Source organism: Macaca mulatta, chromosome 2, assembly GCF_049350105.2.
Source record: "Macaca mulatta isolate MMU2019108-1 chromosome 2, T2T-MMU8v2.0, whole genome shotgun sequence".
NCBI lineage: Eukaryota > Metazoa > Chordata > Mammalia > Primates > Cercopithecidae > Macaca > Macaca mulatta.
The window spans coordinates 116,016,967-116,043,069 of record NC_133407.1 but is presented as its reverse complement, the minus strand read 5'-3'; the positions used below and the strand labels follow the sequence as shown (position 1 = coordinate 116,043,069).

At 55.4% G+C, this 26,103-nt stretch overlaps 1 protein-coding gene across 2 annotated transcripts in view; it reads right to left on the bottom strand.

Annotated features, from left to right (window-relative positions):
• Window positions 1–1,491: 1,491 nt before the first annotated feature.
• Window positions 1,492–26,103, bottom strand: part of NISCH (nischarin) — a 39,060-nt gene continuing 14,448 nt past the window's right edge. The window contains exons 4-21 of one of the 2 annotated variants that reach the window (XM_015130755.3): window positions 23,171–23,219; window positions 22,101–22,264; window positions 21,680–21,775; window positions 20,231–20,326; window positions 17,787–17,939; window positions 16,780–16,848; window positions 16,133–16,318; window positions 15,838–15,966; window positions 14,663–14,776; window positions 14,225–14,336; window positions 9,875–9,999; window positions 8,719–8,768; window positions 5,976–7,379; window positions 4,897–5,239; window positions 4,342–4,498; window positions 3,715–3,843; window positions 3,035–3,196; window positions 1,492–2,678 (exon numbers count right to left, since the gene is read on the bottom strand). In XM_015130755.3, coding sequence (XP_014986241.2) covers window positions 2,068–2,678; window positions 3,035–3,196; window positions 3,715–3,843; window positions 4,342–4,498; window positions 4,897–5,239; window positions 5,976–7,379; window positions 8,719–8,768; window positions 9,875–9,999; window positions 14,225–14,336; window positions 14,663–14,776; window positions 15,838–15,966; window positions 16,133–16,318; window positions 16,780–16,848; window positions 17,787–17,939; window positions 20,231–20,326; window positions 21,680–21,775; window positions 22,101–22,264; window positions 23,171–23,219 — 4,149 coding nt within the window. In that variant the 3' untranslated portion in view covers window positions 1,492–2,067. Of the gene's footprint in view, window positions 2,679–3,034; window positions 3,197–3,714; window positions 3,844–4,341; window positions 4,499–4,896; window positions 5,240–5,975; window positions 7,380–8,718; window positions 8,769–9,874; window positions 10,000–12,605; window positions 13,638–14,224; window positions 14,337–14,662; window positions 14,777–15,837; window positions 15,967–16,132; window positions 16,319–16,779; window positions 16,849–17,786; window positions 17,940–20,230; window positions 20,327–21,679; window positions 21,776–22,100; window positions 22,265–23,170; window positions 23,220–26,103 lie in introns of those variants that run through there. The other variant, XM_015130756.3, reaches the window with a different exon arrangement.

Sequence of the window (26,103 nt, the reverse complement as noted above, 5' to 3'; positions counted from 1 at the left end):
CTGGTTCACCTCCTGGCAGCACAGGCCACCAGCTGACATTGGCTTGTTCCATTTGTCTCCCCTGGAACATAAGCTGTGGGAGAGTAGAGGCGCTGTCTGGCTGGTACGTACGGTAGATGCTCAGTACACATGTGCAGAAGGAATAAATTAATGGAGGTGGCTACTTTTATGATCCCTCTGTTACTGGTGGGGAAACTGAGGCTCAGAGGGGCTGGGTAGCTTTTCCGAGGTAATCAGTTTTCAAATCCAATCCCAGGGCTACTGCCTGTGAAGCCACCGCTGCCTGCACAGCCAGCACCCCCGGGAGGTGCAGTGGGCCCAGGCTGAGGGCCTCTGCGTGCCAGGGCTGCACGTGGTGGGCCTTGCCTCCAGTTGTCACTACCCCCAACTGCAGATGGTGTAACAGCTGGGGAGACAGGAGTGGGCCAGAGCCCGGTGGCCATCTGTAAATGCTTCGGTAAAGGCCAGGTTGGGGAAATTTTCTCCTCCCCAGCACACCTCCACTCCCATCAGTTTGGAGGGGCCTTCAGGCAGGCCTCTGAGATCTGGCTGGGATGGGGGTTGCAAGGGGAGACCTTCCCCCCATTCCCCACACCCACAGTCTTTCTGGGGGTGCAGGGTCCTCCAGGCAGGACCCCCACCCTGCTGGCACCAAGGGAAACTGGGGAGCAGAAGCAGGTCTGGGAGCCAGGCTGGCCACGCCACCCACATCTCCACAGCCCTGCCTGGCCCAGCGGCCCCAGGGTCCTGGGGGCTGAGGCTCCTGGCTGGGCCAGGATGAATTATGCGGGGCTCATGGGTCCCACTCTGGCAGCAGGAATGGAGTTGGGGAAGAGTGTGGCATGGGGTTGGCTCCCAAAATCCCAGGTCCTACCTCATCAGGCTCCCTGAAGCAACCCTCAGGGAGGGGCCCACGAGCCTGTTTCAGGGACATGAAGACAGACACAGATGAGCATGCGCCCCTCCCTCCACTGTCCACCACCTGGGTCCACCTCCCCACAGGCCTCCCCTGCTGCCATTCAAGGGCCACCTTGGTGAGATGCCCCGGCCCCCACCAGCCATCCCAGACTCCGGGATCTCTGTTCCCCTCGCCCCTCCCCTACTCTCCACAGGGGTTGAGACAGGCGGGGTTAGGCCCTGGGGTGACTGACACACAAGACCTGCAGGACGGCCTGAAGAGGGTGGCATGCCCTGCACTCAGGCAGAGGGGCAGCGGCTGGTGTGGCAGGGGTGCCCTGAAGAGTTTCACAGACTTCTTGTTTGCCCTGGGCTCATGGTTTAGCCACAGCCCAGCATGGCACTGTCCAGAGAGGCCATGGCCCTGTCATGCCTCCCATGTTCCAAGAAGTATCTGGTTCCTGGAGGGCTGCTCCTTCCTTTCCCCCAACCCCTCACCCTCCTGTGTCTCCAGGGCACCCTCTCTCCACCTGCAACCATGCCCCAGAGGGAAGCCCTGCTGGGATCCCAATGACCCTTGATTTAGAAGATGCAAACGGTGTCAAACTCTGCTTTATTGGAATAGAGAATACAGGCAGCAGGAATCACACTTGGTGCTGGCAGCTCCAGGTCCCCTGCCCCCACGGGCTCTCCCATTTGTCTGGATCAGGGGAGACCTCCACTTTGAAGAACAATATGGGGTGGGAGCTTCCAATGTGCATTCTGCTACCAGCCTCAGGATTAGCAGCAAGATGCCCACAACGACAGCAACAGCAACAAAGGACTGGACTCAACATTTCAAGAAAGGACGTGTAGAAGAGAAAGTCAGACCCACAGCATCACGTGTTAACAACAGTCCCACAACAGCAGACACGACACAGGTGTGCACGGCCGCACCACCTGCAGGAGGCTGACAGCACACCGACAGCCCTGGAGGCGCCCGGCATTCTCACTCCCAACATGAGAAAGAATTAACACAACACACACACGTTCACGTTCTCTGTGAGGACAGTCAAATTAAGGTACCAAAGGGAGGAGAAAACATTTTAAGAGAACACAAAAGCCTGCTGCCCTGCCCCAGTAGGCACCAGGCTAGACACGGCAGGCGGTGATGGCTGGCTGTGGCCTGGGCTAGCCGGTGAGCTCGACAGGCAGCTCACGGCCACACAGGGCCTCCCACTGGCGAGCCAGCAGCGAGATGAGCTTCTCTCGGCTCTCGGCACTGGGGACAAACACCTGCCACTGGACTTCACGGCCCTGGCCGGCTCTAGCTAGGCCACCTGGCACCTCCCCAAAGTGGTCCAGGGTGACACTGCCCATGAGGTCATGACCTTGCACATCATCAAAGACAAGGGTGAGGGCCTGTGGGTAGGTCTGGTAGCCCATGAGCACTCGGTCCAGGTCCCGGACGCGGCGGCCATCGTCCAGCCGGTACCTGTCTCTCTGCGGCGGTTCTTTGGCAAACTCGGGCAGCGGGTAATGGATACAGTCCTCATCCAGGAGGAAGATCTCAGAGCTGGTGAGCACGAGTGTCTTGGGGCGCAGGGGGCCCCTGCAGCACCCAGGGGGTGGCATGCCCACCTGGAAGGCCTGCACATACAGCAGGATGCTGAGGGCTGGGGCCTTCTCTGGCTCAGCCATCTTTTGGGCCACAATGAACGTCAGGTCCCCAATCTCCTCCTCACTGGGGTAGGTGAACTTGACACGACTAGAGTGGATCAGCTCATAGTTCTCCATCTTCCCTGCAGAGAGATGCCACCAAGGCTGTAGCCTGGAACCGGCCCCTCGTGGGGCTGGGAGCACCAAGGGCCCCAAGTCAACTGAGAGACCCCAGCATGAGAGAGGCAGGAGAGGATGCTCCAAGTATGGGGCCCACAGGCCAGGAGCCCAGAGCAGGCACCAGAGATGTGTCTGCCAGATGGTTGAGGGACTGCTGGGGTGGAGACTCTGCCATAGAAAAGCCCCACATAAAACCCTGGCCAGCTAAGTGAGAAAAGAGAGACAGAAGCAGAGAGGGTTCTGGGGCACAGAGAGCCACCCTGGGGCCTGTGATGTCTGTCCAGGCAGCCTGTCTGCAGCCTGAGCTAGACAGGGGTACCTGTGGTCTTGTTCCCAAACTCGGAGTAGAAGTCCTTGTCAACAGGCTCCGGTGAGGGAGTGCGTTCCAGAGAGGACAGCACGACCATGAGGTGCTGGAGGAAGCAGTGCGTCAGGTAGCTGTCCCGCGTCAAGCACGTGACCACCTGCACCGGGGTGGAACCTGCACGAGAGGGGATGGTCAGGGCCACAGGCCACTGCTCCCCAGCCCTATCCCTGCCACTGACAGCCACCCCGAGCCCCTAGCAAGCCTCAGCCCAGAGGCCAGCGCCAGGAGGGCCCACGTAGGAAAGCATCATGGAGCCCTGGGAAGTGGCCATTCCTTCAGGCCGGAAGAGCTTAGGCATTTTTCTGGAAGGGGAGACAGAGGCATTAGGCAAAGAGCTTAGTTTTCTCTCCCCAGGAAGTGTGAGTCAGAAACATCCTGCCCAAGACCAGGGCCCACTCTGCTTCTGTCCGGGCCAGTGCTTGCCGCACACCCTGCCTCCTGCTCTGAGCCCGGGAGCATGAGTTCTGCTCTCTCAGCAGTTCCTGAAGCTGCTTCCTCCCGCCCCGGGTAAGAAGCGGCTCTTGAGCACAGAGATAACTGTCTATGATAACCCACCCCCATACGGAAGGTGGAAGCCCACTGGTGATGCTGGCCTTCACCTGAAATAGGACAAAGCACAGAGGGTCACTCACCCGTCAGGCGGAAATGCTGGTCGAAAAGCCCCACATTGACGGACTGCAGGTCACTAAGCTTTAGCACAAAGCACTGGGAGATGTGGAAGGGGCTGTTGTTGTAGTCGGTGTTTTTCTGATGCCAGAAATCTGTGTGATGGAGAAAGGGACAGAGGGAGGCGGTGGCAGGCAAGCACAAGGGTCCTAGGTGTGCAACACGTCCAGCAGGAACAGGTCCTCTTGGTTGGCCTGACCAGGCCTGGCAAGGAGCTATTCCCGCTTCCACCCACGCAAGGCCCCATAGGCAATGCTGTCTGGAGTCTGAGCCTCACCCAGCTCAGGGGAGTCACCACATCATTGACTAAGGCTTCCTGTGCGGCCCCAGGGGCAGAGGCTGCCTGACCCCTTCTCATCAGGGGCCGTTCCCAAGCAGTCGCCGGGCCCTGGCACAGTGCATTCTGCGTTCACATCTGGCCATGGACCCCTCCCTCATGACAGCTCCCCTTCCTCAGACAAGCAACTCTCAGCCCACTGCAGCCAAGTCACTGACTGCTGCCTGAAGTCACACAGAAGGCTCCAGAGAATGACCCCCAGCCTGTCCCAACCACACACTCCAAGCTCCTGAGCCCCAGCAGGCCCTGTGCCTACCCTGTAGTGGCTCTGAGAAGTAGCGGCGGAGGCCGTCATGGAGCACAAAGTACACAGCCTTGGTAGAGAGCAGCACGCAGGCGGTCACCTCTAGCCCTGGGGTCTGGTAGAACACCACCGAGGACCACATGAGGTGCCTCAGCTCCTCGTTTTCAACCTGGAGACGGGGGCACTCCTGTCAGCTCCACCACCCTAGCAACCTGCACATACCAGGGACATGCCCACAGCTCCCACAAGGAGACATGTGAAGCCCCTCTTGGCTCACCAGTGAGTCCATGTGCTTCAAGGCAGAGAGGAAGTGACGGGTGGGAGATGGCTGTGGGAGGGGGTTCTACCTGGGGCTGGAAGTGGCACAGGAGGTGGTGACACAGCACAAATAGCGAGGGGAGGGCAACTCAGGACCTCACTGCCCAGGTCCTCAAAGCTGTGAGCAGCTCAGCTGAGGACTCCCTGACATCAGGAAAGTCCAGGGATCTAAGGCTGACCTGAAGCAAAGCTGGGCCTCGCCCTCAGGGCTGGCTGTGCCATAGCTGGCACCCACACCCGGGCCGCTACCTCAGCAATGCTGCTGTGGAAGAGCTCGATGATGGCGCTGCCCCGCAGGCTGGCGACGTGCCGGAGTGATGGGCAGGCAGGCAAGTGCGAGGGGATCTGATTCTCCTCCGAGGTGGCCTGGATGAGGTGCTCGCTCGGGTACTGGGCAGGGGCTTCGGCTGGGGGTGGGGCTGGAGCCTCCACTGGGGTCTCCTCTGGGACCAAAGTTGAAGTTGAGGTCTCTGCTGGGGCCGGAGTCTTCCCTGGGCCTGAGGCTGAGGCTGCTGCAGGGGCTGGAGCTGGGACTTCCGCTGGGGCTGGGGCCAGAGCCTCTGCTGGGACCTCCTGGGGACGCTGGTCATTGCTGTACCCCCCGAAAAACACCATATTAACAGTGGAGCCCAAATGAAGATTCACATCGCATGTGCAGCTTCAGAGTGAGGAGACTGCATGTATCACACATCATCTATGGGTCACTGCGGACCTCCACCAGCTTCTCTATGGGAGAACAGAACAGCACGGCTGGGCACGGTGGCTCACGCCTATAATCCCAGCACTTGGGGAGGCTGAGGTGGGAGGACTGTTTGAGCCCAAAGTTTGAGACCAGCCTGAACAACACAGCAACATGTTGAGATGGGTGAAGCCTAAGGCAGATCCTGGCCCACAGAGCCATCCATGGGACTATGACCCTGGCGGGGGTGGTGCCTAGAGGCCATGCTTGGGTCCAGTGGAGCACAGCAGCCAGGGCGACAGCTCTCCTGGCCTCAGTGTGCTGCAACCTGTTGCTCTCCCACTGGGCAGGCAAAGTCAGGGCAGCTCCCTTGGCCTGCCCTGCATGGGTGGCAAGAGGCTGGGCCAACCCATTTTGTGAGAGGACAGCTTTCCTGGGCTTCTTCTACAGCACTGAGATAAAGAGCAGCCTGGCACCAAACCTGGGGTGATGTAGGTGGTGATGTAGAGGGAGGCTGGGGGACAAGGGGTGGGGGGAGGGGGCCCCGCTCTCGCAGCAACCTCCAGCCCACACATGAGCTGCAGATGCTGAGATCACACACATGCCAGACCCATGCCCCTGGGCCCCTGAGAGCTGTGCTTGATCTCACCTGACCCTGCGCTCAGCAGGCTGGCCATCCGCAAAGGGGCCCTGGGGGCTGCCTCCCGTCCCAGGGGTCTTGGCGATGACCACAGTCTTCAGGTCCTGCAGCGAGGCCCGCAGCTGGCTGTAGATACGCAGGAAGTGGAACTTCTCATGGGGCAGCACGAAGATGGCAGTGACAAAGCGGTACCCCACGAGCAGCTCGAGCACGTGGCCGTCAGCAAAGGCGCCCCGAGGCTGGGTGCAGCTGCGTGTGGGGTCCAGCAGCACGGTGGAGAGCGGCACGCGACTGAGCTTGAAGCTGTTGCGGTTGCGACAGTTGTGGGTGCCACGGTTGGGCATGGGGTTGAAGTCGGCCTTGATGACGTTGAGGTGCTGGGGTGTGAGCAATAGCCAGTAGGGGATGGCAGCGGACTTGACGGCCTCAGAGGGCGCGCAGCAGGAGCGCCGCACGGCGGAGCAGAGTGTGCAACTGGCCCACTCGATGTTGCCTGAGTAGTCCCCGGCGGCTGTCTGCACCATGCGCTTGTCGCTGTAGACCAGGTAGACGGGGAAGCAGCCCTGGCTGCGCTCCTGGCAGCCGCCAGCCACCTTGTAGAAGGTGAGCAGCTGGCGCAGGAACTCCTGCAGGCTGGTGTGGCTGCCGTAGAGGATGGGGCTACACAGCATGGCCATGTGCTGGGGTGCAAAGCATGAACGCAGGTCCGCGTGGAACTCGTGCAGGTTGGCGGCGTCTGAGATGATGAAGAGCGTGTTCTCACTGTGCCGTACCTTAAGCACCAGACACAGCTCTGGCATGAGGAAGCCGAACTCGGTGAGGTCGCCATGCGGGAAGCAGAAGACAAAGCGCAGGGAGGAGAGGATGTGCTGGCTGCTGCCCCGAGACTCCTGGTGCGGGATCTCGAAGACTGCGATGCCGAAGTCGGTGAGCACGAGGCAGGCGGCGAACTGGCGGATACTGCCCTGCACATGGATCAGGAAGCACCACAGCACCTTGAGGATGCGGATGTGCTCCAGCAGGAAGTCCTCGTCCGCGCCCAGGGCCCACTCCAGAGCCAGGCGCTCCTCCTCGGCCTCTTCATCCTCCTCTTCCTCCTCCTCCTCTTCCTCCCCCTGGCCTCCTTCCTCCTCCTCCTCCACGTCCGGGGGCCCCATTTCAAAGTAGCGGTTCTCAGCAACATCCTCCTCTTCCTCCTCCTCCTCCTCCTCCTCCTCGCCCTGGCCCTCCTCCCGCTGGTTGGCAGCCTCGATCCAGGCAGGCAGCTGCCGCTCGATGGCCTGCCGGATCAGCGTGCTCAGGCGCTGGATGAAGTCCTGGTTGGTGGCTGTGTAGCCAATGCAGGTGAAGGGCAGGAAGATGATCTGGCCAGACCCGGGCACCACCTGAACCTCCGGCTCGGCATGGTCTGGGCTGTGCAGGGAGAGGCCAGGTCAGTAGCATGCTGGGAGGGGCCCCTCCCACCTCCCACCTCCCATCTCCCACCTCCCACCTCCCACCTCTGGAGCCCGCTGCTACACCCTGACCCTAAGAAACCAACCCATGGGTCTCCCAAGCCTCCCACACAGCCAAGTCAGCTCCCAGGATGAGGGCCCTGGTGGGAGCCAGTGCTGCCTGCTGGAAGGCTGGGTCGCCAGTTTGGTCAGAGTCTATGCTTTCAGGGGCTTGGAACATAGGTGCCCGGCACAGCTATGCCCAGACCACGAGTTCCCACAACAGAAGCACTCTCGTGGACTTCTAAGTCATTCAGCTGCTGCCATAAGCCCTAGAGAGAACGAACACTCCAGGGCATGAATCTACTTGTCGCCCCTGGTGGCCTCCGTGGCAAGGAAGTGGGCTGGGTCAGGTCTTAGGACCTTCACACTTAAAATTCCAGCTCTACTTGGCCACTGCAGCCCTCGCGTGTAGAATGGGAGTTGGTAAACTTCTGCAAAGGGTCAGAGTACACATTTGGGGATTTATGGGCTACCCTGTCCATAAGATCTTTAACAGCCCTTTAAGAATGTAACTGTCCAACATGGCGAAACCCCATGTCTACTAAAAACAGAAAAATTAGCCAGGTGTGGTGGAGGGCACCTTGGGTGGCTGAGGCAGGAGAATTACTTGAACCCGGGAGGTGGAGGTTGCAGCGAGCCTAGATCACGCCACTGCACTCCAGCCTGGGTAACAGAGCAAGACTCTGTCTCAAAGAAAAAAAAAGCAACTGTCATTCTGGCCAGGCACGGTGGCTCACTGGAGTTCAGGAGTTTGAGACCAGCCTATGCAACATGGTGAATCTCCATCTCTACTAAAAATATGAAAAATTAGCTGGGGTGGTGGCGTGCGCCTGTGGTCTGGGCTACTCAGGAGACTGAGGCTGAGACAGGAAAATTGCATTAATCTGGGAGGCGGGGGTTGCAGTGAGCCGAGAACATGCCACTGCACTCCAGCCTGGGTGACAGAGTGAGACCGTCTCAAAAAAAGAAAAAAGAATGTAACTGTCATTCTTAGCTCCCAGGCTGTGGGCCACACACAGGCCTTGACTTGCCAACCCCTGGTGTAGGGCAACATGTGCTGAGCAGAGTTTAGGTATTGAATTTGGAAAGAGATGGAAAAGTCCATCACCTGTGTCTCTTTAGAGGAAGAAATAGTTCTGTAGGACTTCTGTGAACAGATTTTTAAAAACACCTGACTGGCCACCCCGGCCCGCAAGCACAGCGTGTGCAGAAGGCCGTGCAGCCAGGCCCAGGTCCCTTTCCAACCTCTTCCTTACCTTGCACCACCAACAGCTCCTGGCATGTCCCTTAAATCATCAGATGCTGCCTGATGGAGAAAGAAACACAGTCAGTCCCCACCTGCTGTAGCCAGCCCCGGCATTTACCGGGTGCCAGACTCTGAGCTGGGCATTCTGTCCTCCATCACCACCCTGAGGAGGCTCCCCATCCCCACACTCTACCCTGGGGCCCACTCTGGGACCCAAGGGCAGAGACTCACTTGGCTATCCCACCAGTACACAGCAGGGCTGGGATTCCCACACTCCCAACCCAGGGCCAGAGCCTCTCGCCACTCTCCAGGGATCCGGCATCTGACTGCTCCTTGTGCTATGCAAGGGTCCAGGTAGACAGTCTGCAAATTTGGTCTGACCCTAACTGGCCAGCAGTGGACACAGCCCTGGCAAGTCCCTCCCAGTGGTCTCTGTGAACTGGGGGAGACCTAGGGCTTGGGAATCTCTTGCTCTGTGGCCCAGGGAAGGGTGATGGGAGAGTACTGTGGAGTACTGAGGACAGACAAGGACTCTGCAAACTGTCCCAGTGTCACAAGGCAATAACCTTGTGCCGCTGCAGAGATGGGGCTGGAGGGAGGCCCAGGCACCAAGCACGTTCGCCAAGCACACAGCAAGCACCCTTGCTTTCCTCCTCTCTTTTCTCAGGACACAGGAAGGGGCTCCGGAACCCTCAGTAACAACCACAGAGGAGGAGCTGGAGTTAGACTATTTCCCAGACCACCAGGGTGACATGCGGGAAGGGGCCGAGTGGCTCCAGGGGTGCCAGGAAACACAGAAAAAACCCAAACAAGCCCCCGCACAAGGGCCTTTTGAAATGCCTTCCCTAGGGAAGCCTGCTCACAGGGTCACCTGCCCCCTCGCATCCTGGGCCCAGTGACAGAGAACTGCCTGTTCCCATCAACCAAAGGGGGTGGGGAAGGGAAGGAGGGAGGCTGAAAATAAATCCTTAACCACTGGGTTTGTCAGGAAGACAAACTCAACTAGAGACAGGTCCAAAAGAAAGACCGTGGCGCAAAGCAGAGGATGCCAAACCCTGGAAGCATCTGCCTCAGCTCCAGCTAGGCCACTTCCTACTGCACACAACCCCAAGCAGAAGGGTCCACCCCCAGATGTATGGTCCCCAGAAGCGGGAGGAGGGCATTACCTGTCCCGCAGGGATGGACTCCAAGGAATTAGAACATCCCTGGGCAATGGGCTGGTCCTCGGGAGTCAGACTGTCGGTGGACGAGAGGCTGCTGGCCAGGGCCTCCTCCTGAACGAACACGATTCCTGGAGAGACCAGGGCGGGCAGGCAGGCAGGGTGGGTGGGGCGGGGAGAGCGGCCGTTCAACAAGTGGGGCTGGGCCTCTCAGGCTACCGGCATGGCCGGGGGCTAGCCAGACCCCAAAACCCAGCCACAAGGATTATAGAAGAAAATGTTAAAACTGAAATCTCAAAATAACTCAAGAGAGAACAAATGACTGCTTATCTAATCTCAGAGCAAGGAGAGGCATTCTGAGAATAAACACAATGGAAAAAACTGATAGATGTGACTACATAAAAATTAAACTCCCACAGACACATTTTTTAAAAACCAGGATAAATTAAAACCAGATGAAATGAGAAAAAAAATGTTTGCAATATTTGACAAGGATTTATATCGCTAGTCAGCAAAAAGTTCTTACAGGGGCTACAAAAATGGGAGAAGGCTGGAAACCCCATTAACAGACAGCAAGGGATGTGAACAGACATTCTGCAGAAGAACGGCCAGTGGCTAGAACATGAAAAGAATGCTCGCTCTCAGAAGTACACAAAGAAAGGCAAGCTGAAACAAGAGGCAAGTTTTGCCTCTCAACTTTTACCAAAGTCAGACTGACTGTGTGGCCTGGCTCTGACCTCACTGGGCAGAGGCCGGCACAGACATGCGGGCTGGCCCACCCATCCGAAGAGTTTGGAGGTACATCGTCAAGAGCCTGAAATGTGTTCACTCCTGGAGCATTTTCCCAGACGGTGACTAGACATGATCCCGTCCCCTGATTTGTCATCTCTGCAGGACTCACAGATACATAGGGCATGGGACAATTCACCATGGGGCCAGCCCTTACAGGCCTTGGTATCCAGCAAGGCTGCTGAGTCCAGCCTGAGCTCACATCCACAGTCCCACTTACCACAGGACGTGCCCACTGACCTGCCCTGGGGCCACCTCCCATGGACAGCAGCACTCTGACCCATTGCGTCCCATAAATGGATAGTGTTCCTAAAACCTGCTGAAGCTTATTTATGAATGTAGCCTATCTGGACCTGTTACTCCACTTCAGATCACCTCTAGACCGCTTGAAGGTAAAGCCTTTGTGAACATGTTCCTGACTGCGGCCAGCAGGGTGAACACTGGGCATCGGCCGCCAGTCTCACTGAGGCCTACAGGAGCCCCAGGCCTGCCTCCACAGCCCAGCATCGCCACAGCCCGGTGAAATGATCCCGAGCCCTCTGAGCCCCACAGGTCGAGACCCCCGACCAGCTCAGCTGCTTCCCGGGACAGGACAACTCACACGGCCTGGGTCCTCTGCCCACAAGTGAGGCAGGCAGGTGGGCCCAAGCTCAGACGCCCCCACAAAGCGAAGCAGCAGGGGGTAGGCAGGCAGGAAGGCTGGCAAGCACACAGCCATGCATGAAGCACCCTGACGGGCCTCCCTGGGCACCTGCCCAGGCCACTGCTCTCCTGCAATCCACCCTCTGCCTGCTAATGTTCAACTCCTATCCATCCTTCAAGATCCACCTCAGACACCACCTCCACTGCCGACCTTCTCTGCTCTAGACAGTCTACAAAAGCCCCACACCATCCTGCCCTGTTCTCCTCCAGCACATGGCTCATCCTCCCGCATGGCTCCAAGCTCCCCAAGGGGCACGGTCTGGGTCATCTTGAACCCCCCACTAAGGATGTGGGAAAGGGCAGCCCTCATCAACCACCTCTGTGGAGCTCTGGGCAGTGCCAAGCGCCTCCCCAGCATTCGCTCATGCATGCCTCTCGTTATTTACCACATTTCATCAAATCTAAGATGCGGCAGGTGGTGCCATCTTGGTCCTAGCAGAAGGTGTCCACGGGTTTTCCACGACTCCATCTCGAATACCAGCTGGCTGACAGCGACTATGAGACGCCACTGACTGAAAGACGCACCTCAATTTCAGAGAAGTCACCAGGTGGAAATGCGTGCCTCTTAGAATCAATGAAGTAGGGTGCGTCCACTTCACAGTTGAGAAAACAGCTTCAGAGGGGCTACAAGTTGCTTGAGGTCCCACAGCTAGGAAGCTGGGATGCAAACTCAGCTGACCAAGCCCTGGCTCCTAACCACCTCTCCACACAGCCTCCTCTCAGCCCCTGGGCCTGGCTGGACAATCAACTCTGGCGACCACCCCTAGAGTCACAATCATCCATGGCTCTGACAGCACCTGCCACAACAGGAGGTTGGGTGTTGTCTGGACAGCGCCCCCTTCAGGCAGGTCCGAGTGCCCAGTTCATTCGCAAGTAGGCTCCCTTCTCGGGAACCAGGCTGGAAGCAACAGGCATGGGTCAGCAAAGCTGCTCCCACGCGCTAAAAAAACCCTGCCCATCCAGGCAAGACCCAGGAACACGCGGCTGAACAAACACACGGGGAGGCCTCTGAATCAGTGAGAAAAAGACCAATGCCTTTTGCCACTACCCCCCAACAAGCCCCATTTGGACACAAGGAAATGTGGACAGGGACAGGGAGAGTCTATCTGCTCCCGTCCCGGACCGTGGCCTGTACAAACAAGTGGTCAGAAAGGGCACTCGGCAGATAGAGCGGAGACATCAGGAGAATCCTCAGGGGTCCGACCTTTGCTGTTTCTCACCAAAAGGAAAGAGAGGTGCACACAAAGACATCCACTGCAGTTTTATTGAAGAGGTGCAAATCTGGAGGCAATGTCCAGAAGTCCAGTGATGGCGGGGACAGACTGCAGAGTGCCCCTCTGCAGAGTGTCCCCAGGGCACGAGGGGAGTGAGGAGGGGGCTGAGCTGGTGCAGAGGCTTCTCCAACAATGTGGGGGGCTGCCTGCAGCTGCAGCCTGGGGGCACAGTGCATCCCAACCCACCCAGGGTCTGCTCTTCACTGGCTCCTGCTCTACCTGCCCATTCACTCACTCACTGATCAACAGATGCTGGCAGAAACGGCCATGTCCCTGGCCTTGAGAAGCAGATGCAGCTCCCTGTCCCCAGAGGCCTACAGTCATATGGTGCCTCCACAGGCTCGCTTGGCTGCGTTGCAGGAGGCGGCCTCAGGGAAGCTTCCTCATCGTGATATAACCTCCCTGGCTTTTATGTAATAAAATGCAACCAGAAATCCTTAGTCAAGAGTCTGACAGAAGCAAAATGGGCAATCATCCTGGCACCTAACCCCATCACTCCACGCAATGGAATTCTCTTCCACATCTCATGGGTGTGACCTCAGTGTGCTGCTCTGCGTCGGGCCTTTTGCCTTAACTTGAGTGCTTCTCCCCTCTTCCTGCCCAGTCTTCCTGTCCCTGCTGGGAGGGCTGCCGAGCATTTTGCGCCACAGCCGACTGTCCCTCTCATCCTCCGATGTTGCAGTTGCAGCCCGTGTTTTGGCAGTGGTGAGCATTTCACCTCCCCTTCCCAGTATCTTATCCCTCTAAGAGAAAATCCCCACCAGTGGGGTTACCAGGTCAAGGGGTGGGAATGTTTTTCTGGCTCTTAAAACATAGGGTTGAACTGTTTTCCCAAGACCTCACACCAAGTTCTGCGTCTCCAGGAGCCCGGGCAGGCGGCGTCCTTTCCTGCGTGTCCCGAGCCTCGGCTCCACTCGGGACGGCACACCCTCCCCTCTTCCGTGGGGGCCAGGCCAGCAGACACGCTCATGGGACCTGCTTCACTCACTCATCTCCGAGGATGCCTGGGTTCAGAGGTGAAAGCCCTTTGAAAACGCTAAGACAGTGGGCAGATGAATGGGCCTGGTCTTCCATGGGTCCACAGGGACACAGATGGCCCATCTTGGCCCCACAAACATGGCGTTCTGGGGCTGGGTCACACCACAGAGATGAGGCAATGATAAAAGCAAGCTTTTCCCTGCACAGGGATTCGGGCTCCAGACAGTACAGTCACAAGCCCGGCTTCCTATAACCAGAAGCCAACCTGCTTGTGCTGCCGGCGAGGGAATGGGACGGTCCCATGAGCCAACAGGCCCGAGTCTGTTCAGAGGGCAGCCTCGGGGCCTGTCAGATACCCTGCGGTCTCCTAGAGGAGCTGGATGTGGGCATCAGAGCAATCGGGAGTCCTCACCAAGCAAGCAACAGCTGGCATCAGGCCAGGCACCCCTGCCACGTGTCCCCCCGCGAGGACCAGCCTGCAGAAGGCACAGCCCTCCCTGTGTCTGACCCTGTCAGAAACTGGTGCTGGCACCTCTTCCCCAACCCCAGCCCAGCCAGGAGGCCCAGGCAGGGCTGTGTGGCTCCACTAGAAGCAAGATACATACACGATTACCTTGGTTGGAGAGGATGGGCTGGGGCAGGGAGGCAGATGCGGGAGCCACAGTGGGAGGGGAGCTGCTGGGTCTGATGCAGGGGGCAGCTGAGAGCCGGGAGTCTTCGCCACCCTGAGGACAAGTGCTTGCGTCAGCCCGGGAGAGAAGAGGAAGCACAGAGCTCCCCAAGGCCAGGGGTGTGACGAGGGAGCGCAACGGTTCCAACCAACGGGGTGAAGATGGTCTCGTCCCATCCTTACTGCAGGAACTACCACTGTCCCCAACCCAAAAAGAATACAGAGGCCACGACTTGCCCGAGGTCATGCAGCCAGAGAGGAGCGCAGCTTGGACTTGGCAACTTGGCAGCCCTGAGCAGTCCCATGGCCCAAGCCCCCTGAACTGGCTCCTCTCCCGGCTGGCTCTGCACCACTGCCCTCCCACCTGCCACACAAACTCACCCTCTTCTCTGGGTTGCTCAGTTTGGACTTGACCTCCTTGGCTTTCTGAATTGCTTTCAGCACTTCCACAGTGTCCAGCTCCTTCTCTGTGGTCACTGTGTCATCCAGACAGACCTAGAGCATCCAGAAAGTAGCTATCAGCGTGGGGACTAGTGAGCACGGCAGGAGGATGGTGGGGCCCTGCTGAGGAGGGGCGTGAGCACCTGCTGTGGGCCAGGCCATGTGAGGACACCACAGGCTGAGGGAGGCTCAGCCTGCTCGGAGGCGGCTCTCCACCACTCATGGAAGAGACCTGGGAGTGCCTTGGAGGGGTCCAGGGAGGCCCTACATCTGTCTCTGGAGTCCCTCACCAAGAACAGGAGCAGCAAACTCTTGGGCAACTTGAACTAAGTCCCCAGTTAGAGGCAGAAGGCAGACTCTCAAAAGAGCAGCGGGAAAGGGCAGGCCCCACCTGCAAATGCAGGAGGGAGTGGCAGCTGGCAGCCAGTCGGCGGTCGGGTAGGGTGGTTGAATGAGGGAAGGTCCCAAGGGCCTGGACAGGAGCTGACACTCTGTGGCCTGGGAGCTTCCCAAGGTCTGGAGCCCAGGAGGGGAGGAGATGGCATCTCGTGGTCTTGTGATTGTGTGGACGAAGGGGCACTTGGGGCCAAAAAGAGGGAGGTGGGACACAAATAGTTCCCAGGTATTTTCTGACCTGGGATTTGGGGAGAACAGAAGGTCCAAGGACCAATCAGAGAATCAGGGGGCCTGCTCCGGGCCCAGGCGATGGGTGAACCTGGTTAACTGCGTCTGGTCAGCATCGTGGCAGGTGCACAGACACAGCAAGGGGCAGCAGACACTAGGCTGGGCTACACTGACAAAGGCAAACCCTTTGGGTTTACGGTCAGGTACTATGGCCACAAGTTGTCCAGGAGATATGAATATTTTAAGGATCTTATTTCTGACCCTTTCCTAGAATAAACATTGTTATCCAAGACAGGAGGGGCAGGAGATGCAAGGGAGCATTTTCCTGGGGAGATAGTGGACTTCCCAGAACCGGAAAGCCCTCAAGGGGCAGGACCTCCTTCTAAAGCAGGCAAGGGTAGAACAATGGACATATATCCCCCTACCGCCCATGCAGACTTGACTGCATCCCGAGGGTCTCCCTGGGCTCTTCTGACTGCGCTGGGGCTCACCTCTGAGGCCCTCTCTCCGAACTGAGCCAGCACCTTGGTCCGGTAGTCGGGGATGATGCTCAGAGGGTTGTTCAGCAGAGACACGTGCTCCAGACACGGGAGGCTACCTATGCTCCGGACCTCCTCCATCTGCAAGGTATGAGTTCCATCCCCTTTGGTCCCTTCTCTTAACACTTCAGCAACACGCCAACACGTTTCATGGTCTCTTTTAAATGAAAGGAATCTTAACATTCTTCTTTAACATGATACACACCAAGGCACAGAAATCCCAAAATCGCGAGGTCTGTGGGCTCACCTGTTCAATCCTGTTGTCCCGGAGATCCAGGTTGACCAGTGAGTAGAGCTTGTGTAGGCCACTCAGACTCTCCAGGAGGTTGCCTGCCAGGTTTAAGGTCTTGATGTTCCCCAGCTTGGTGTGAAGCCCTTCCAAGGAGGAGAGTTTGTTGTAGGACAGGTCCAGATGCACAAGGTTATACAGGTGCTGTAGCGGTGTGGAGAACAGCGTAAAGTGGCTCAGGTCAAGTCTCCAAAGATAGGGGCCTGACACTAATGGCAGGATGGGCCTTCCAACCCAAACTACCCAGTTCTGCAAGTCACTCTGACACTTATTTTAGGAAGGGAAGTCCCTCTTCTCTGCCGCACATGCCACAGCACAGTGGCACCCCTGCAGACAGTTGGGGTGGGCATTGAAAACATGGCTGTCCACCTTCGGGACAGAGGTGCATCATCATGCCTGGTTTGTATTTACTCATGCTTCCTAATTCTTTGGAACTAGAGCAACAATCACTCAGTGCATTGCTGGGATCCTAAAGGGAAGACAGCAACCCCTGCCCTTACAACCCCTGGGTATGGCCAAATTCCCAAGGCTGCATCAGTCTCCTGAACTCTCAGAAAGGGGCCTGGGGAGTGTGTGCGGGCAGCACTGGTCTTCAAAGGCACTACCTGCAAATTGTCCACAACCAGCAATCCATTGTGACTCAGGTCCAGGAACTCAATCTTTGGGATCAGTTTCTTGTGAAAGAAAAGAACACCTGATGTTAATGTAGGGGTCGGACCCCAAACATGGTCCCCCACACAGTGGATGGGCACCCCAGGACGCTTCCTCCTGACCACGGACTCCCACGGGCTGTCCCTGCAGGACCACACCTCCCACTGCCCAGCCAGTAGCACATCCAAAGGCGCACACAGGGCCCCCAGTGCTGGGCACTACTCATTGTTTTCATGGAACACTTGGCTTGTGAAAATGACACACGGCAAGGTCCCAGACAGAGAAGGGAGTCTGTCCTTCTTCAACCCTGCCCACACTCCCTGAGCAGCGCAAACACAGGAATGACACTCTTACTGCCCAAATGCCCTCTGGATGTCATTATTCTATGGGCACATCTGTCATCTAAGGAGTGATATCATCACTTAGTGTGGTTATAGTTTACCACATTTACATGAAATTCATATGTTTTATTTGGTTCTAAGTACCACCTCACCAATTTTCAATGATCCCATTCTTTTTTTCTTTTGAGACGGAGTCTCAATCTGTCACCCAGGCTGGAATGCAGTGGCACTATCTCAGCTTATTGCAACCTCTGCCTCCCGGGCTCAAGTGATTCTCTTGCCTAAGCCTCCCGAAGTAGCTGGGATTACAGGCGCCCGCCACCACGCCCGGCTAATTTTTGTATTTTTAGTAGAGATGGGGTTTCACCATGTTGGTCACGCTGGTCTTGAACTCCTGACCTCAGGTGATCCTCCCGCCTCGGCCTCCCAAAGTGTTGGGATTACAGGCATGAGCCACCGCGCCTGGCCCCCATTTTATAATTAACTTAAAATGGCAGGCAATGCACAGAGCACTAGATATAGATTTTCTGTGGTCCTTCCTGAAAAAGCTGAGTTAAATACTCAAACTCAGGGTTTGGTGGGGTCAGAGAAACCCCTGGCACCTGCTGCTGAGAGCATACCACAGACTCGTCGATCTCGGAGATGCTGTTGTGGCTCAGGTCAAGCGTGGTCAACGCCTGCCAAGTGGGGATGACGGCAGTCACAGGGCCTTCTAGGGCTGTGCCTTCAGGCTCCCACTCATCAAATTCTGAGGCTTCAGGAACAAGGACTTCCTGCATAAAAACATCTGTTGAGCACCACACTTGGGCCCTCACGCAACACTCACTGGGAACACAGTCACTGCAGAATTTAAGGAAGGGCTGGAGCATATTTAGCATGTGGAAGTAAACTTGCATTAAAGCAGGCCTTTGGTTCCTATGTCTTTAAACGATTGTGAAATCGTTCAAAGCTGAACAATTCACCACATAACAGCCACTTAGAATAAGTCCTGGTCCTGCTTTAGGAGCAATGCTTTTCAAGCCCAAAGGGCCTTTGCCTTGGTGACCTGGTGATGCCTTTTCTGGCTTTTTCTTTTTTGAGATGGAGTCTCACTCTGTCACCCAGGCTGGAGTGCAGTGGTGCAATCTCAGTTCACTGCCACCTCTGCCTCGCAGGCTCAAGTGATCCTCCTGCCTTAGCCTCCCCAGTAGCTGGGACTAGAGGTGTGTACCACGCCTGGCTAATTTTTGCATTTTTAACAGAGATAGGGGCTTCACCATGTTGGCCAGGCTGGTCTCAAACTCCTGACTTCAGGTGATCCACCCACCTCAGCCTCCCAAAGTGCTGGGATTACAGGCGTGACCCACAGCACCTAGCCGTTTGTTCTTTGAGACACAGTCTCGTTCTGTTGCCCAGGCTGGAGTGCAGTGGCACCATCATGGCTCACTGCAGCCTCAAACTCGCAGGTGCAAGCAAATCCTCCCACCTCAGCCTCTTGAGTAGCTGGGACTACAGACGCACACCACCTTGCCCAGCCAATTAAAACATTTTTTTTCTGCAGAAACGAGGTCTCCCTACATAGCCCAGACTGGTCTCAAACTCCTGGGCTCAAGTGGTCCTCCTGCCTTGGCTTCTCAAAGTGCTGGGATTATAGGTGCCAGCCACTGCTACTGGCCAGCCAGCTGTCTTTTCTAGCTTCTCAGAAGCTGAAGGTGAGAATTCACGGTTTCCAGGCAGCTGTGCTTTCCAAGCTGATGATGTGGTCCTCACTGCGGACACCAGGCCTTTAAAACCGTTATTTCACAGGGATAAAGTCAGAAAATGCTAAGATGAGGGGAGTAGCACAGAGCCCAGAGACCATCAAAATGGAGGAAGGCAGGCCTATCTGTTTTGACAAGACCTTTCTTCTCACAATGGGTCACCCTGGGCTCCTTCAGCAAGACAGCGAGAAGTGCTCGGAGAGGGACCAGGTGGCCCAATACACTCTCTGCAAGCCTCAAGAGGAATATTTTTCACCAAATCCTTTTTTTTTTTAAAGAGACAAGGTCTCCCTATGTTGCCCAGGTTGGTCTCCAACTCCTGGACTCAAGGAATCCTCCTGCCTTAGCCTCCCAAAATGCTAGGATTACAGGCATGAGCCACCACACCTGGCCCAAACCTAAGTCTTGATCAGGAGCCTTAAGTCATAATATTAGCCACTACATGCCTTTTCTATACCCGGGGAAAGATTTTAACATTAGCAAGATGTAATACATAAAAAGGTAAACAGAAACACACATTCCCAATTTGAATGTTTCTGCTGCTCACATATAAACAACAGGGCCTAGCATTTCCACAACCTCACCTTCTAATCAAGCCATGGAGAAAAAGATACAAATGAGGGCTTAGCCAGGGATTGCTAAAGCTTAGAGGAACAATCTAAGCTTAGTTATCAATCTAATTAATAAAGGTCCTACCACCTGCCACAGCTTAGCAATTTGTTCATTAAAAAACCAATGAAGGCCGGGCAAAGTGGCTCATGCCTGTAATCCCAGCACTTTGGGAGGCTGAGGCTGGCGGATCACTTGAGGTTAGGAGTTCGAGACCAGCCTGGCCAACATGGTAAAACCCTGTCTCTACCAAAAATACAAAACTTAGTGGGGTGTGGTGGTGGGCATCTGTAATCCCAGCTGCTTGGAAGGCTGAGGTAGGAGAATCGCTTGAACCCAGGAGGTAGAGGTTGCAGTGAGCTGAGATCATACCACTGCACTCCAGTCTGGGCCACACAGCGAGACTCTCTCTCAAAACAAAAACAAAACAAAACAAAAACACCAATGACATTTTTTATTTTGGGGGGGAAAAAAGCCAAGTTCCTTAAAATGCCCTGTTAACAACATGAACTTTTAATGCAGATGTGAACTAAAGTGTCCCAGGGGCTGTCAAGTGCTCGGAGGCCCCCCATGAGTGTGTGGCTTCCCCACAGAAGGTCCAGCCTCTGAATAGTGATAGACATAGCAGTGTCCTCACCCATCCTCAGTGGTGGAGACCACAGCCCAGGACCCTGACCCACAGACATTGCCCCAGGCAGGATATACGTGAAGCTTACCTTCATCGAGGTTGCTGAGAAGCGGACACTCAGTGTGGCTAAGGTGGGCTTCGATGCGACCAGCCCTCTGATGTGCTTAGCATCACAGTGACTTATCTGGAATGAGGAGCAGCTGCATCTCAGAAACAAAATCCTTGCTCCATCAGAAGTCTCCAGATGTAGGTGTTCCCTACCCCCATACAAAAGCACGACGACGGGCAACCCAGATCCTCAGAGACGGGAGGCCACTCAAAACCAAAGTCTCTCTTTTTCCCAGTGTCAGTGCTGACCAAACATTCCCTGAAGTATCTAGTAAGAAAGATGCCTGGCCTCTCAGACTCACAATGGACCACAAATTCCATTTCCTCTGTAAGGGCTGCCTGGGGCTTGGCAGATGAACACAAAGTGTGGGTCATGGAAACTGCTGGGGAGAACAAGCGGCCTCCACAGCACAGTGAGTGGGGTGGGTCTCCCTGTTCACCCAGCCCCCACTCCATGGAGCTCAACTGTCGGGTGGTGAGGAGGGGCAAGCCACAGACCAAAGCACACTCCCCGAGCCACCTGCCCAAGCACACCCACAGACACAGATCCAGAGCCTCAGCCTGCTCGGCAGGGCTGGGTCAGGTTTCCTCTTCACTTCCCTGTCCTCACTCGGCAGCAGGACACACCGCAAGTTTCCAGAGACCGCTGTAGACAGAATAGCCCAGTGTGCAGCATAGGCTCTGGAAGCAGTCTCAGCTGAATTCAAATCCCAGCTTTCCACTCATTAACTGTGTGGCCCTGGCCAAACTTCCTTATCTGCCCAAGTCTCAGTTTCCCCAACTGTAAAATGGAAATAAAAGTGTCCTCCTCACAGGGCTGCTGGGAAGATTCAATCAAGGAGACAGGGGGCCACAGGGCAGAACACCAAAGCCACGCTCAAAATATTATGCTTTAAAACATTTTTTTGTATCATTACTGACTCTCTTTTCTTTTCAAAAATGCTAAAATTGGCAGTGCAAACCAAGGAGTCCAGCAGGACAAACGCAGAGCGTTTCTTGTGTGGGTGCCCCAGAGGCATCCTCGAAGCTCTTTGCCAACCGGCCTTGGGAAATACAGACTTGTATTTGGCTCTGTCTGACCCTCAGGATGACTTCCCAGGACTTGAACTTGAGGTACACATGCCCCCTGCCTCTATGAGGAGGCCCAGAAGGAGCCAGCTGCTGGTGCTCCACCCTGGCTAACCGCCCCTGCAGCTCACGCCAGGACAGAGGCATGCAGACCAGCCAGGGACAGGAGAGGCCTCTCTTTCTCCGCCTTCAGAGGGCCTGGTCACCTACGCAGAACCTGTCACATACTGCCAAACACGAAAGCACAGCACCTTATGATTAAATCAGGACACTCAACATCACAAACACTTCCTAGCCACAGAGTTGGGAGCAAGAGGATGCTGTGCAGGCCTTCCTGTACTCCGGCAGCACCGGGCCTTACCTCCACCTGATGCAGGGACTTGAATATTGATAGGTCGAATGGCAGGAGCTGCTCCTGAATGTTGCTGGTCCCAAAAGGTCCTTCTGTGCCAGAAACCTGAGGCCAAAGATAAGGCTTAAATTGGGAACAGCACCGCATACCCATCGGGGAGTGCTGCAGCAGCTGACAAGTTGAAGACAACTTTGACCACTTCTGCCTTCAACAAAGCAGGCTCAGGCCAAGACTTAATTTAATAGGACACTGGGTCACGACTGCCCCCTGGTGCCCACAGCCAGAAGCACAGTGCCAAGAATAACCAGGAGGCCTTCCTTCCACCAAGTGTCCCACATGGTCTCCTTCACACAAACTGCCAGCCAGTCCCCCGCAGGCTGCACCCCCACCGACTGAGGGGCTCTCCACAGCTGAGCTGCTGCAGCTTTACCTTAAGGTACTTAAGGCGACAGGTGAAGTCGAGGATGTGCCCGAGGTCAGTCTTGGCATCCCCACTGGCGCACGTGGGCTTTCCCTGCTGCAGCTGCTCCGTGACGGCATACAGCTGCAGGGGTCCAATGGCAAAGACCTCGCCGGCCCCCAGGAGCTGCTCTCCTGCAAGAGCCATGCCCTGAAGGATAAGTGTCCAGCCGCAGCCCCAGCCCTCATGCAGCTGGGATTTCCATATCTTTTCTGTCAACAAGCAGTTGGCAAGCACCCACTGTGTCAAGGCAAAGCCAGGGCCCTGGGCATGCAGGAGCTGCTGCCCTCCTGGGTGCCTGCTAGGCATAGGGCAACCCTAGACATGTGATGACAGAGGAGGGCAGGGCTGTGGGGCTGTGAGGCTGGGGAGCCACTGAGGGAGGAGTGAGGCCAAGTTGAGACCAAAGGCACTGAGCCAGTGAGGCTGCCGAGAGAGGCAGCATTCTGGGTGACAGACCTATGCTGCAACCTCTGAAATGCAAACACCCAGGTCAGGCGCAGGCCTATGGTGCCAGCATGGCACAGAGCCTGGGAGCAGGATGGGTTCTGAGCCCAAACGCCTGCTGCTTGGTCCTCGCTCCACTCCTCCCAGTCATGTGCCCTCAGGTTGGTGACTGGTCCTCTGACCCTGTATCCTCACCTATACCTGTGGCTCTTGGGGGAAGGCAGTAAGATGTTAACAGGAGGCATTCATCACACATTAGCCACTATAACTGTGCTCTCTGGCAGGGATGGGACCCAGGGTCAGCTTCTATCTGCCATCTGAGCCCTTTCAGGTAAGCACAAACCAGGTGTGAGGGAGCAGCGTGCTACCCACCTTCCAGCACCCACCACAGGGCTTTGGAACAGAGCCCAAGTCTGGGCTGAGCCCCTGACATGGTACTCAGGAGTACTGAGGGACCACAGCTCCTCAGACCTGGCCACCTACAGGGCAGGTACGTGGGCTCCAGAGTGACTTCTGTGTCATCCTGTGCCTCTGGCCGTCTCATAAAACTACACAACTTATGCCCAGTGTTTCAGGGACCTGTGGCCACATACCTTTCTCAAAGAGCTCTTCAGCCAGTGCTGCAGTGATGCCATTTATCTCCTGCAGAGAACACAAAATTTGCCCTCAGGAAGTCCACCTGCCCCCAGTCCCTGGGATTTGCACATTCCCTGCTATCTACCCCCTCTGTTGTGCCAGTGCCATCTCTCTAGAAAGTTAAATTAAAGAAAGGAGGGCTGCCGGGCGCGGTGGCTCACGCCTGTAATCCCAGCACTTTGGGAGGCCGAGGCGGGCGGATCACAAGGTCAGGAGATCGAGACCACGGTGAAACCCCGTCTCTACTAAAAATACAAAAAAAATTAGCCGGGCGCGGTTGTGGGCGCCTGTAGTCCCAGCTACTCGGGAGGCTGAGGCAGGAGAATGGCGTGAACCCGGGAGGCAGAGCTTGCAGTGAGCCGAGATCGCACCACTGCACTCCAGCCTGGGCGACAGAGCGAGACTCCGTCTCAAAAAAAAAAAAAAAAAAAAAGAAAGGAGGGCATAAACCTACAATGAAGCAAGAAGCTTAGAAAGGGAAACTCAATATTCTAGTTATATGGATACCTGAAATATCTCCTCCAAAGCAGAAGGGAAACCAGCCTAATGCTGCGACTCCACTCCACAGGGCCAAGGGCACTGTAGCCCAGGAGGCCAGCAGAGCTGCATGACGCTAAGGGCTTTTGGGAAGCCAGCAGCTCCCAAAACTGGCTCTGGGTGTTCCTAGGAGAGGGTGTAGCAGACAGAAAAGTCCTGTTTTTTTCTGGAAGAGAGGCTCCTATCACCCTGGTGGGATGAAGGACTGCCCAGAGCTAACCCTCCCCGGGAATGACCATTTCCACTTTCTCTCATGTTTCAAACCTGTCTCAGGAAAAGAGTGAACACTTGCTTTCTTCTTGTGCTCATCCCTTCCAGATTCACAACAGTAACACTCAGTCCCAGGGTCCCAAGAAAGAAGTGGGAAGGATTTCCTTTTTAAATGATGCGATGAAGGAGGCAGAAAAAGGATAAGCCTCCAGTCATACAAACAACACCCCAGATCCTAATTCATACTGGGTCATGGCCTGAGCCACTTAAGGTTCCTGAATCCTCCCAACATCCCACAAGAGGAAAAGAGATAACTGCCTTTTTTTTTTTTTTTAAATAGAGACAGGGTTTTTCTCTGTCACTCAGGCTGAGTGCAATGGTATAACCATAGCTCACTGCGGCCTGGAACTCCTGGGCTCAAGTAATCCTCCTGCCTCAACTTCCCAAGTAGCTGGGACTATAGGTGTGCATCAGAATGACCTGCTTTTTTTTTTTTTTTTTTGAGATGGAGTCTTGCTCTGTTGCCCAGGCTGGAGTGCAATGGTGTAATCTCGGCTCACTGCAACCTCTGCCTCCCAGGTGCGAGCCATTCTCCTGCCTCAGCCTCACCAGTAGCTGGGATTACAGGCATGTGCCATGGTGCCCGGCTAATTCTTGTATTTTTAGTAGAGACAGAGTTTCACCATGTTGGCGAGGCTGATCTCAAACTCCTGACCTCAACTGATCTGCCCACCTCAGCCTCCCAAAGTGCTGGGATTACAGGCATGAGTCACTGCCCCCAGCCAACCAACTAATTTTTAAGAAAATATTTTGTAGAGACAGGGTCTCACTATGTTGCCCAGGGTGGTCTTAAACTTTTGACCCCAAGAGATCCTCCCACCTCAGCCTCCCAAATTGTTGGGATTACAGGCGTGAATCACTGCACCCAGCGATGGAAGCTTCTATCTGGAACTCCATTTCACAAATGAACAAACTGAGGTGGACAAGTGCTGATATCCTCAATTTTACATGGCTAAAAACCAGCAAAGCCACACTCAAGTCCTTGGCCTTGGGCCTCTGCATATACAACCAGTTGCCTCAGCACTTCAGTGTAATAACTGTGGGGTTGGCAGTGCCCCCCAAGGCCCTCAGCATCCCACCTCCACATCCCATAGGTAAGAATTTTAACTCATCGACAGATGGCAGCCAACAGGCCTTTTCGTAAACAGCTCCAGATGGAGGCTGCATAATCTTCATAACTCACAGGAACATTGGGAACATCGCTTTCACCCGGACAAGCAATTCACGTGTTTATGGGATTCTAAAGACACAGGAGACAGAGTGTCCTTTTCCTGTTTTTCTCTTGTGTTGTTTGTCTCTCTTATCTTTTATACACTGTGGCCATTTTAATGGTGGTTTATATGTTGTAAACATTTCCTCCCAGTCTGCGTATACCTTCTATCTTTGTTCATGGTTCTTTTTCTGACAGAGATTTTTCATTTTTACATTGTTTAACCTTTATTTTTTTTTATCCTTCATGACTTCTTGGGCCTCTTCTCTCACTCCACAATTATAAAAATATTCTAATTTTCTTTCGGTCCTTTATGGAATCTTTAAAAAAAATGTGTTTATTCATTTAATCTGCTTGAAATTCAGCTTATTTACAGCATGAGAATAACTCCTTGCTGTACCCCCTGGACAAAAAGCAAAGGGAGCAAAACGAGCACACGGAGCCTCAGCTTTAAAGGACCGGCAGGGTGCACGGCCGAATGGAAAAGGGCAAGGAGAGGGGCGCAGCAGGCGCGGAGCAGGACAGGGCTCCGGCTGGAAGTGAGGGCAGAGGTGATGGGTGTGCTCTGAAGTTTAACTTCAGTCTCTTGCAACCACATAAGCTAAATGACATTTTCCTTGGCAGCTGTGAAGAACTGAAGATTAGGAAGAGCCTGGAGTGATCCAAAGGCTTGTTTCTCCACGGATGGTTTTGAGAACCACGCCCCATCTACAGATCTGCACTTCGCAATCCTCCCTGCTATCAGATCGCCTGGAGCTGAGCAGGTTCCATCCAGGGGCTGCCAATCTCTGCCCACCTCAATTCCTCAAGAATAGCTCCAGGGCCTCTCAGGACACAAGGCTCTTACAGTTATCTCAGGGTAAAGGGTTCCGC